The 10,979-nt window shown below is 38.8% G+C and overlaps 1 protein-coding gene across 1 annotated transcript; it reads right to left on the bottom strand.

Annotated features, from left to right (window-relative positions):
- Positions 1 to 325: 325 nt before the first annotated feature.
- On the bottom strand, positions 326 to 7,323 carry c13h19orf47 (chromosome 13 C19orf47 homolog). Its single transcript, XM_030744955.1, has 8 exons — positions 7,288 to 7,323; positions 6,169 to 6,256; positions 5,957 to 6,071; positions 5,668 to 5,749; positions 3,411 to 3,536; positions 3,127 to 3,276; positions 1,199 to 1,272; positions 326 to 1,120 (listed from the first exon to the last, which is right to left on the bottom strand). Exons 1-8 carry the CDS (start codon positions 7,310 to 7,312, stop codon positions 590 to 592), a joined length of 1,191 nt encoding a protein of 396 aa, XP_030600815.1. The 5' UTR covers positions 7,313 to 7,323; the 3' UTR covers positions 326 to 589.
- Positions 7,324 to 10,979: the final 3,656 nt, after the last annotated feature.

Genomic DNA, 10,979 nt, shown 5'->3' with positions numbered 1-10,979 from the left:
AGAAATGAGTTTCCTTCGAAGGGTGGCTGGCCTCTCCCTTAGAGATAAGGTGAGGAGTGCGGCCATCCGGGAGGGGCTCAGAGTAGAGCCGCTGCTCCTCCACATCGAAAGGAGCCAGTTGAGGTGGCTCGGGCATCTGATTAGGATGCCTCCTGGCCGCCTCCTGGGTGAGGTGTTCCGGGCATGTCCCACCGGGAAGAGGCCCCGTGGTAGACCCAGGACACGCTGGAGAGATTATGTATCTCGGCTGGCCTGGGAACGCCTTGGGGTCCCTCCGGATGAGCTGGAGGAGGTGGCTGGGGAGAGGGAAGCTTGGGCTTCTCTGCTTAGGCTTCTGCCCCCGCGACCCGGCCCCGGATAAGCGGAAGAAAATGGATGGATGGATGGATGGATTTTTCCAATGGCAGCATGAATAATGTGTTTAAAATAAATCAATCTTAGTAGCTTTAAATATGCAATTTGTCCACACACGCTTGACTAAACTCTTCATTCCTGCTCACAGCAAGAAAAAAAGGTTGGCGATACAAACTTTATAAAGAATGTAAAGAAAGTCTGAAATAATTTTTGTGTGTGTGCGTGGGTGTCAGGATTAGGTTCTCTTGTTGCCCAGTCTCTTGAAAACACTGATAGCTTTAACGTCCATCTGGGCCCCCACAGAATCTCCTATTCCTGCTCCTCCCGTGCTGCTGCTCACCTTGGAGCTCGCTATAGTCTGTCTCTCCTGGCCTCGGGACCTGGTGCTGGTCACTCTGTTGTCTTGTGTGTCAGCAGGTGTTGTGGGTGACACAGCAGTGTTTGAGTGTGTGGTAGGGGGCTTGCCCAGTCTCTGAAGAACACTAATCTTAGCAGGGGTGAGACCATTCGGGGAAGAAGAAGAGGAGGAGGTGGGAGCATCAGAGGGAGGTAGTTTGAATTTGCCTCCGAGGCGCCGCAGGGTGATGGGGGGCGCTTTTGTGGCCGGCTCTTTCTTCTGAAATGGTGGGGGTTTCTTGAGGACACCAGCATACTGGAGGACAGAGCCTTCTCCATCACTGTCCTCCTCGTCCTCATCTGTGTTTCCAGTTCGCGGCTCATCTGCAGCTTCATCCCCTCTGTCGAGGCGACTGAACACGCCGGTCGGCTGCAAAAATATGAGCATTATAAGCACAGAACTCATCTTTAAGATGCAGTAAACTGAATATATACTGACAGGCCTCACCTTGTTACTACTCGTTGTTGTGTCTGCCTTTGATTCAGCTCCAAGTCTCGCAAACACAGAGGTGCGTTTCAAACCTTTTTAAAAAAGAAGAGCAAAAAGGGAATAAAAAGTTTTACAACTGACTGATTTGATTACTTATTAGCGCTGGAAAAATAACTGGCTAAAAATTAAAGAAACTCAGTATTCAGATCACAGTGGAAGAGAGAAGGTGAAGAGGTTTTTATCACCACTACAGTTTGTTGAAAGTCTGACTTAGTTAATCCTTCTTCAGTTTACATTCTTCTGTCATGGATTTGTATGAAGCGTTGTCATTATCACTGTATGACTTCTTTGACTGTGTACAGAAGCATGTCTCGGGAGGTCACAGTGACCTCTGACCACCAGGATGTAACCCACAGGTCTGTGAATGTTAGTGAATTTAATTAAAAAAAAAAAAAATACTCCAGGTGTGTCCATGAGAAAGAACACTTTTCTTTTCTTTTTTTTTTAAAGGCAGATCCTTAATTTTATTGTTATAGAACAGGTGCAAGAATTTTGCTGAATGACACAGAAAAACGCACAAAGTAAAACTGACCATCTATTTAAACATGAATGATTTTTACTCCAACTCATCCAACTCAATTTTGACATTGTAATCTCCATACATGTACTACGTTGAGAAATTGTGCTTTTATTTTGAAATGTCTCACTAAAGAGCCTCATTATCGAGGCACACTGATTAAAATTGTTCATTTTATACTAAATGTAACACTGATTTTTTTTTTCTTGCCAATGAAAACTATCCTGGAGGTTTTTTATCTTTTCATTAAAAAAAAAAAAAAAAAAAAGAGCAATGCAAACCTTAACATTTATAATGTATTACAGGGTTTTTATATAACTTCATTTAATTTTTCATTCATTTTTATCAGTGTTTATGTGCATTTTGTGTTTTTGAATGTGGGTTTTTGGAGACCTGGGGTGTAAATGTATCTGCCTGGAAAGAACTTCAGATCAACTCCTGTTTTAAATGTGCTATAAATAAAAAAGTGGCTTGACTTGATTTGACTTGAAGGCCAAAGCTGGGAGAGGCACCTAACACTGGCGTAAATTCCAATTTAAGTGGTCTGAGAGGAAATTAGTCTTCTGCGCCACAGTTTTCAGACTCTAAAGTCTTTCTTTGAAAGGGTGTTCCTGTTGGTTGTGGTCACATCACTTCAAATGGTGGAAAGCTTGATTCAGTGGTGGTAAATCCCACAGGAAGCATGAGCAATGACTGTCAGCACTTCAAAGTAACCGAGCCAGTCAAAAAGGCTGCCTCAAACAAGGAATTAAAACGTGTCCATAATGACTTAGCCTTAGAAATGGAGTTACACTCAATTACTAAGAATTACTCCGTTCAGAGTACATCATTCTTCTAAGCCTCTAAACTTGACTTCCTGGTGATAGCTTAATGTGCTGCAGTGGTTTGTTAGATTGTGTCTAAATTTTCCATGAAAAGGGGTGATTATTCATTTACACTGCAGCTTTAACAGGTAAATTCTGACATCTCCCTTCATAAATTTAGAGAAAAAGCGTTGAAATCAAAGGACAGATTTGTAACTCAGTTCAGAGACAGAACCTTATTGCAAACTCATGCCAAGGAGGAAAGACCAAAGAAGTAAAAACAAGTAAAATTTGGTTGATGTGAGACAAAAGGGAAAAAAACCAAACAAAAACAGCAGTTTGTTGAGGAAATGTTTGTTGGTACAGTGAGCAGGATTAGTAAAAACAAGGACTTGAATTTCAAAAGGACAGAAGGTGAAGGTCAAACAGGCTCTGATCATCTGCACCCAATCAACAGTTGTAGTATTAAAGAGGGAAATTCATGAAAACGTTTAATTTTGATTAGTTGTTGTGAGTAACAGCGTTAGCTAGGCGAGCTGTTGGCGAGGCCACTGCATCAGGCCTACCTTTCTTGGCCTGCTGGGCCAGGATTCGGCGTGTACGAGGCGTGGTGCCCTTGGGCATGTTGATGATGTACTTGCCTTCCATCTCAGCTGTCACACGGCGGCGCTTCACTACCGGCAGACCGTTCCCCTCGTCAGCTGGCTGGCTTATAACTGACAACAAATTGGCGAGCACGCAAGGAATAAACAAGGGTAAGAGGGCTTTCTCGGCTTCAGGCAAACAAAACAGGGGACAGATAGGGTGTGTTTAAAAAAAAAAAGAAAAAAGAGAAAAAAGTTTAACATACTTGCTTTGTTACTCTTGTTTGCTTGTGTATTGGACACTGTGACGGAGAGGCGGTTGTCCGGTCGGCGGGCTGGAGTGGCTGGTGGGGAGTCATGGCTCAAAGCGTTGGCGATCATGCGAGTGGCAGCTGAGAAAAAGACAAACAGTCTTACTTCTGCTTTTTTCCACAACAAATACTTCATGTTTTGTACCGAAGAGATGAAGGGCGGATGGGATTCACACTTCTTCTGTGAAAGGCGTGAATCTTTTTGTGCACATGCTGAAATTAACAGTGTACATCAAAGAATATGTTGTCAAGAAGTGTGTTAGGTCTTCTAAAATCTGCCATTGGAGGCAACAAACTAAGGGATGCAGTTTGTTCTGGAGCCAGTTCCACAAAGACAGCCTTTGACTGTGGATTAAGATACAGTAATTCCACATCATTTGGGATAAAGTATTACATCTAAATATTACACATACATTAACTATATTTTAGATGTCAGATGTATTTATCACACAAAGCTCTGTTCAATTCCAGTGAAAACTTTATCTTCTGGAAGAATTCAATAGTTCTAAAAATATTTCACTTTGGAAATTCTGCATTTTTGCAAATTGGAAACTAACAGTGTATAATGTTAATCTCAATATATCAAGTATCAAAACATCAAAACATAAAAAAACAAAAACAAAAATGTAGTTCACAGATACAAAAAAAAAAAAAATCCTACAATGCAGAGAAAACTTAAGGAAAAGAAAAGTCTCAGATAAAAATAATAGTTCAATGAAGACCAACTTTATGATCTATGACTGACTTTTTAATCACATGCAGACTCATACTCTGATGATGCATCTGTGTGACTCTTCAGAACTGATCTGGGCTTCCTTCTCTTTCCCAAAGACACTTTGATACACAGACTCGAGGAGCTGGGAATTTAAACATCTAACCAGAAGATGGTTCCAATCCCTCAGTGTTAAATGCAATTATAGTGAACTTCTTTTGAACCCCACAGGAGTCTGCATTTTAAATCCATATTCATCATATAATCACATAAATGTAACCTGAAAATGTTTAAAAAAAAGACAGCTAAAAAAATATAATATAAAATAAAAGTGCGTCAGAGTAAACTGTATTTCTAGCACATTTTTTAAATGGGACACTGTCTTTAACCAGAGAGATAATATTAACTATGAACCGAGGTGCAAAACACCATGGGGAGTTCAGATTGCCCCAAAATCTACTCTTGTAAATATTATTTATGATGTGGCAGCTAATATTTTAGTTCCTCCATTTCTACTTTTTCATTTACTTATGAGATAAATTAAGGTTAATTTATCCAATCATAACATGCATGGCAAAGTAAGAAACAGCAACAAAAACATGACATGACTAACCGGTAACAAGTCTAATGGGGGAATCAATTTAGTGCACTCAGTGTAAAAATAACAATGTGCCAGAGGAGCCACTGACGTAACCCAAATGGCTGATATCAAATTTTAATTTTCAAACACAAATCAGTGTCTATCATTATGGGCCAGTTTCCCACACATCGGTTAAGCCTTTTTAACCCCCCCCGTAGAGAGCTTCATTGAATTAACTTTTTAGTCCAGGACTAGTAGGTTTCATCCATGTCTAGGAAACACACTCCATTACATTTATTTAAATGCTTTACTTCCTAAAAATTTAGTAAAATTTTGATTATAAATAGAAGATATAAATCTATAAATAATCTTATCCTTAAGATTATAGTGTCATCTATATAAAAATAATTGAATTTTTTTTTTTAAATCTGTTCCACTTGCCTGGTGGAGCAGGCAGCTCCGCATATTTAATTTGGCAGAGTTTTTACTTCCGATGCCCTTCCTGCTTCAACCCCAAAGGGATTTGACTCTCCTCCCTAGATCGAACCAGGGATACTTTCCTTGTTAGGCTCATTGGGACTCTTCAAAAGCAACTTTTCCTTAACAGCTTCAACCTCCAAATCTCAGCTCCTTGCTCAATTCTTAATCATGACAGGTTAAATGAGTGAATCACATGTTTGCGTAATTCCTGTAGACATTACAATGGAGTGGATGATTCACAATGCTTCTGGCTTGGCTGATTAATGGGTCAAACTGTTGGGTCACTCCAACAGCTTGACCAAAGTAGTGACTTGAATGATTTAGGGACAAGCAAACTGACCTCTTGTGCTCACGGCTGAACAGTATCTAACATTTAAGTTCAGTCAGAACAGAAATTCAAATAAAAACTTTACTTAATAAATTAAAATGTCATTACTTACGGGTGTTGGCAGTTCTTCTGAGCTCAGCTTGAACACTGGTCTGTCCTGAGGAGATGGCCTCAGTTGCCATTTTGCACATGTCCTAAAGATGGGAGGTCAAGAAAAAAACATTAAGCACTGAGTGAAATCTGCAATTTAAAATTAAATCCTAGACAAAGCAAAGAGGAGCAGCTGTTTTAAGTCAATGCAATGGTTATATTGTTGTCTGTACACTTGCAGTCAAATTTAAATGTTAATAGTCAGTCATTTTCAACTTTATATAACATTAAACAATCAAGTCTTGTCTCACCTGCCTGTAAACCTGCTTGGCATGTTTAAGAATGGCAATGATGTCCCCGATTACAGTAATGCCAAGGTCCATCATGATGTCTTTACTGAGGTCCATCAACATGTTTTTCTGAATTCTGCAGAGGATTAAGCAATCAGGACAAAACATGACAGAGTTGATAAAGTTCATACAATCACAGTATGGATGTGTAAATGAGGTCAATGAGTCTTTACCTGTTGTCCACGAAGGAAACGGCATATGTGACAGCAAGACCAGCTGGGATCCCTGCATCCTTAAAAAACTGAATCCACTCCGAGGTGGCTTAAAAGAAAAATTGAAAGACTATAACGTTAATCAACAAACAACTGAAGTACACACAAACATACAGTCATTAAAAAGAAAATAAAGCAGCAACCACGGATGCTGCTAATAAGTGATTTACATGGTGATTACTTTTTAAGTCTACTGTATCAGAAAAAAGTCCACTGATCTACTTAAATCCAAAAAAACATTGCTTCATTTAAAAAAAATTTTTTTTTTAACTTAAGGACAGAAAAGGCTGAAACCAAAATACAACAGCAATAACAAAAACTATGGGCCAAGTAACCCACTATTTCCATAGCCTGTGATCACATTAACAGTATGTGGGCCTGCTCAAAGTAATACTACACACTACGGTGACACAAAACGCCAGTGGGAGACATAAACCTTTGGAGACAGCAGCAGACTGATGTCTAACACATGCTGACCATGGCCAGCTGGAGGTTATTTTTAACCCCACATATGAACAGTGTTGTGGCTGCAGTAACAGAGTATGAAGGAACCAGCAGCTGCCAGAACAATGGCTCTGCCCAACATGAAACTCGGCGACAAACACGGTGACTAAATTCTCACAACACTCAGAAGCAACTTAGAGAGATATTGTTTTAAATAAATCACAGTTAACAGTTGGCTGTAGGATAAATCAGAGCTGTAGATACAATATGGTTTCGTTGCTGGTCGGCTAACATTAGCTTTAACGATGAGACAAGTTAATCTAGTAACAGGTTAAACTAGCCACTAATTTAGAACACAGTTCTCCTTGCGACTTTTTAACCACTAAAGATTAAATCACGTATTTATGGTAGCAACACGACACTAACACAGCCTTTTGTGCTAGCACTCTGTATTAGCATTGTTTCGGCGGCTGCTGTAGCCGCGAATAAAAGCTGCTCTGCGGAGACCGCTGCGAAAAGAAACAGCTGCAAACAATTAAGACAAGGACCCACTGTTAATACCTGACAAAGTACTGTCCAAATACTTTAAACGCTACCAATTGTTAACGCCGGCTAGCCGGGCCTTTGTGCTCTCACCTGTTGTCACGGACGCCATGTTCATTGTGTGGTGACGTCGACCGCATCCGGAAAGCTCAGCGACTTCCGGCGGAGACACGAACCGTCGGTGGGAAAGTTTCAGTTTGGCCGCTAGAGAGCAGCACAGACCGAAAAACCGCCGAGAACACCATCAGGAGACGGTGCTCTGCACTTCAAACATTTATAAAACACTCTGAAATACGCAGAAATTCAAATTTTCAACCCTGGAGTGTTGTTGGAGCATATTGCGAACCTTTGTTTTCCCTCAGTTTTTCTTATTTTTATTTTACAAATCAAGGTCAACGAAGATACCATTCAGTCCCTCCTGATTTATTGTCTTTTCTTTCTTACTTTCTTTGCATATTCATCACACTTACATGTTTCAAATTTTAATATTGAACAAAGATAACTGTCATTTTTAAAATAATGATTTCGCTTATCAAGGGGAAAAAAAAGCTATCCAAACATACCTGGCCCTGTGTTAAAACGTAATTGCCCCCACTTGTTAGCTGATTAACATTTTTTGGAAAGCTGAGTTCAGTTTTGCTGCTTCAGGACGACTTGCTGTAACTGATGGAACCGTGAATTCTGCTCTCTACCACAAAGTCCTGACGGAGAATGTCTGGCCATCAGTTCATGCCCTGAAGCATAAGCTCACTTGGGTTATGCAGCAGGACAATGATCAGAAACACACCAGCAAGCCCACTTCTGAATGACTCAAAGAAAACTAAATCAAAGTTCTGGAGTGGCCTAGTCAAAGTCTGACTTACAACTGATGCTTTGGCATGACCTTAAACAGGCCATTCATGCTAGATCACCGCAAGTGGGAGCAAAAATTCCGGAACACTGAGATTTGAACTGCCTGGCATTGCTTCCAGCTGATGGCGTGGAGATAATAGAAATAAGAAAATAATGATATCCCGTGATCCGCTTACACCTTCAACACATCCTTTTTTTTTCTTGTCCCTGTGATGCCCAGAGGTGGGAAGTAACGAAGTACAAATACTTTGTTACTGTGCTTAAGTAGAAATTTCAGGTATACTTTACTTGGGTATTTATTTTTCTGACAACGTTTTACTTTTACTCCCCACATTTTTACACAAATATCTGTACTTTCTACTCCTTACATTTTCAAAACAGACTCTTTACTTTAGGTTTCAGATATCTGAGGGAAGTTTTCATTTTCGGTGTTGTGCCAAAAAGTGATCGTCTGCCAAAAAGCGATTTCCGGTATTTGCCAGAAAATGATTGCCTGTATTTACACTGTTGTAAGTGACTTGCTGATCTATAATCTGTGAAAAATATGTCAAACATATCTCTCGTGAATGATATCAAGTCATTTTGAGCGAGGAACAACATTTCTGTCACAAGGTAGAAGCTGCAATCAGTTTTTTGGCAGTGACTTTTTCTTTATTTATCAGGGTAAAAACTGTGATTGATCTTAAAAATGTCTTTTAAAGAGAAATCTGGCCAAGAGGGCAGCAGAAATCACAACAAATATAACATTACACTCTATAAAGATATTTTAAGTGACCAAAGAGGACTGGATTTATTATAATGTAGGTGCAATAATGCAGAATCATAAACATAATTGAAAAACAGGTCATTTCTTCATTTTATATATAAGCCCTTCATAAATCCTATTGACTACATTCTATTCACAAATATAAAAAAAGACATTATACATAAAAGCACATAGAAAAATCACTTTGTGGCAGACGATCACTTTGGCACAACAGATGGCCATAAGTTGTGGTCGCAGTACTTCAGCATCTAGCCAGCGCTACAGAAAAGGAGCGAGCATAAAGGGAGTAACGTGTTGTGACAGGTAATTTTAAACACAACGTTCTAAATCCTCAACAAATATCAGCAAACGCACAAAGTCTCTGCAGTTTATCACACAGTGTGTCTGCTAGCTAAAGGTCTAGTCTGCTGTATTTCCAGGGCGAGAAAAGAGTGAGAGAACTTTAGACCACCCTCTACCATGTATGCAACAGAAAATAGAGCCGTTTATAAATTCCCTTTCCCAGCTTGTGTCATACATAACAGATTCAAGCTGAATACATTGGAATAACGTTTGTATTCTCATGTATTATATTTTATATTATTATATTAATATAGCAGGTTCAGTTCGCTTTACACAAAAATAGCTGGTAGAAATGTCCTCCAAAGAGATACTTTTAATTTTTTTTACTTTGAGTACATTTCAGAGCCTGTACTTTTTTCACTTTTACTTGTTAAAGAGGTTAGAAGACTTTTACCTGAGTATTTTTAACACAAATATTTGTACTTCAACTTAAGAATGTCTGTACCTTTGCCACCTCTGGTGATGTGTTCATGGTGCAGATGGCAAAGTTGCATTTGGGGTACTTCAATATCTAGCTAGCAGAACAGCAGCCAGTATAAACAGATTAACTTTTTAAAGTAGCAGGCAATTTCAAATACATATTTTCAAATAGCTCACAGGTATCAGCAAACAAACGTATTTTTTTTTTGTTTTTTTTTGTGCAGTTTGTAACATATTGTGTCTTGGTAGCTAAATGTACAGTTGCTGTATTTCCCAGGGAAAGAAAAAAAATGTTAATGTGTGACACCGAGAGATGGACAAAGATGTAAGAAAGACAGGACAGGAGAAGGTAACCGCTCACAAAGTGACATTTTGCTTACTTGTAATATCCTAATACATTTTTTTTTTTTTTTTTACATTGGATATTTGATCTGTTGCTGAATTGTGTTTTTGTGAAATGTCTTACAAAACAAATTGAAATATAATTTTGGGCTATTCAAAGGTTGCATGAAAAACTGGACAGTTTAGTCCGGTTTAAAGTGGTTAGTTTGCAGGACTGTGGTAATGCACTATGGGACTGCTGCAGAGCAGGCTGTGATTTGTGTGGTCAATGTTGGGTTACATCAAGGGTAGCAGACATGTATATAATTAAGGTGATGATGCTGATTAAATTTACTTGCTAAAGTTTACCTTTTATGCTAGCTTTATGCTGTCTAGAGGCTGGATGGTAGTGCATGATACATCTGCTTTTATCTTGTTGAATTCAGCTGGCTAAATCCACAATCAATATCTGAGTAGCAGCGCAGGTCAGCTGATCACAAACTAAAATCTACTGAAGCTCACAATGTTGCAGCCCATCTTAGGGTTCCCCCACCAGCTAAATCCAACTTTAACCTCAGATTATACATTTATGTTGTTTCTTAACATGCAAATGACCTCATTTTCTAATGTGTTTTTATGAAGTTCTTTGAACCTCTATGTGATAGTGGGCTATACAAATAAAATAAAATGTAATTTAATTGTGAGACTTGCTAGTGAATCTTTAGCATATTGCTTTCTTCTCTCTATGTCGATCTGTAAAATTATAGGAATTTAAACAGAGTAAGTTGAAAATTTAACAGCATGTGTAACTTGTTAATTATTTCAATCATCAAAGTCAGCAATGTTATCTGGTTCCTACTTGCTGAATGTAAGGATATACTGTCATACTTTTTTTGTGTGTAACTATAGCATAGACAGCAAAGTGGCATAACAACATCTTACAGTTGATAATAGTTTAATCTCTGAAGAACTGTAACTGGCATATTTTTTATATTATTATTATTATTTTACATTTTGTGGAATGTATGAAAATAACCATCGGGATACAATATAAAGAAAAAAAAACTGCACTTTAAAAACAACT

This window comes from Archocentrus centrarchus, chromosome 13, assembly GCF_007364275.1.
Source record: "Archocentrus centrarchus isolate MPI-CPG fArcCen1 chromosome 13, fArcCen1, whole genome shotgun sequence".
Classification (NCBI taxonomy): domain Eukaryota; kingdom Metazoa; phylum Chordata; class Actinopteri; order Cichliformes; family Cichlidae; genus Archocentrus; species Archocentrus centrarchus.
Note: the sequence above shows the minus strand (reverse complement) of the source record. Positions and strands in the feature narration are given on the sequence as shown.

Coding starts and splice junctions, on each gene's coding strand:
- c13h19orf47 (XM_030744955.1), bottom strand. CDS start 7,312: ATGAACATGGCGTCCGTGACAACAG. Junction 6,072..6,168: donor GTTTCCTTCGTGGACAACAG/GTAAAGACTCAT, acceptor AATCCTCTGCAG/AATTCAGAAAAACATGTTGA. Junction 3,277..3,410: donor AAACAAGAGTAACAAAGCAA/GTATGTTAAACT, acceptor ATTTGTTGTCAG/TTATAAGCCAGCCAGCTGAC.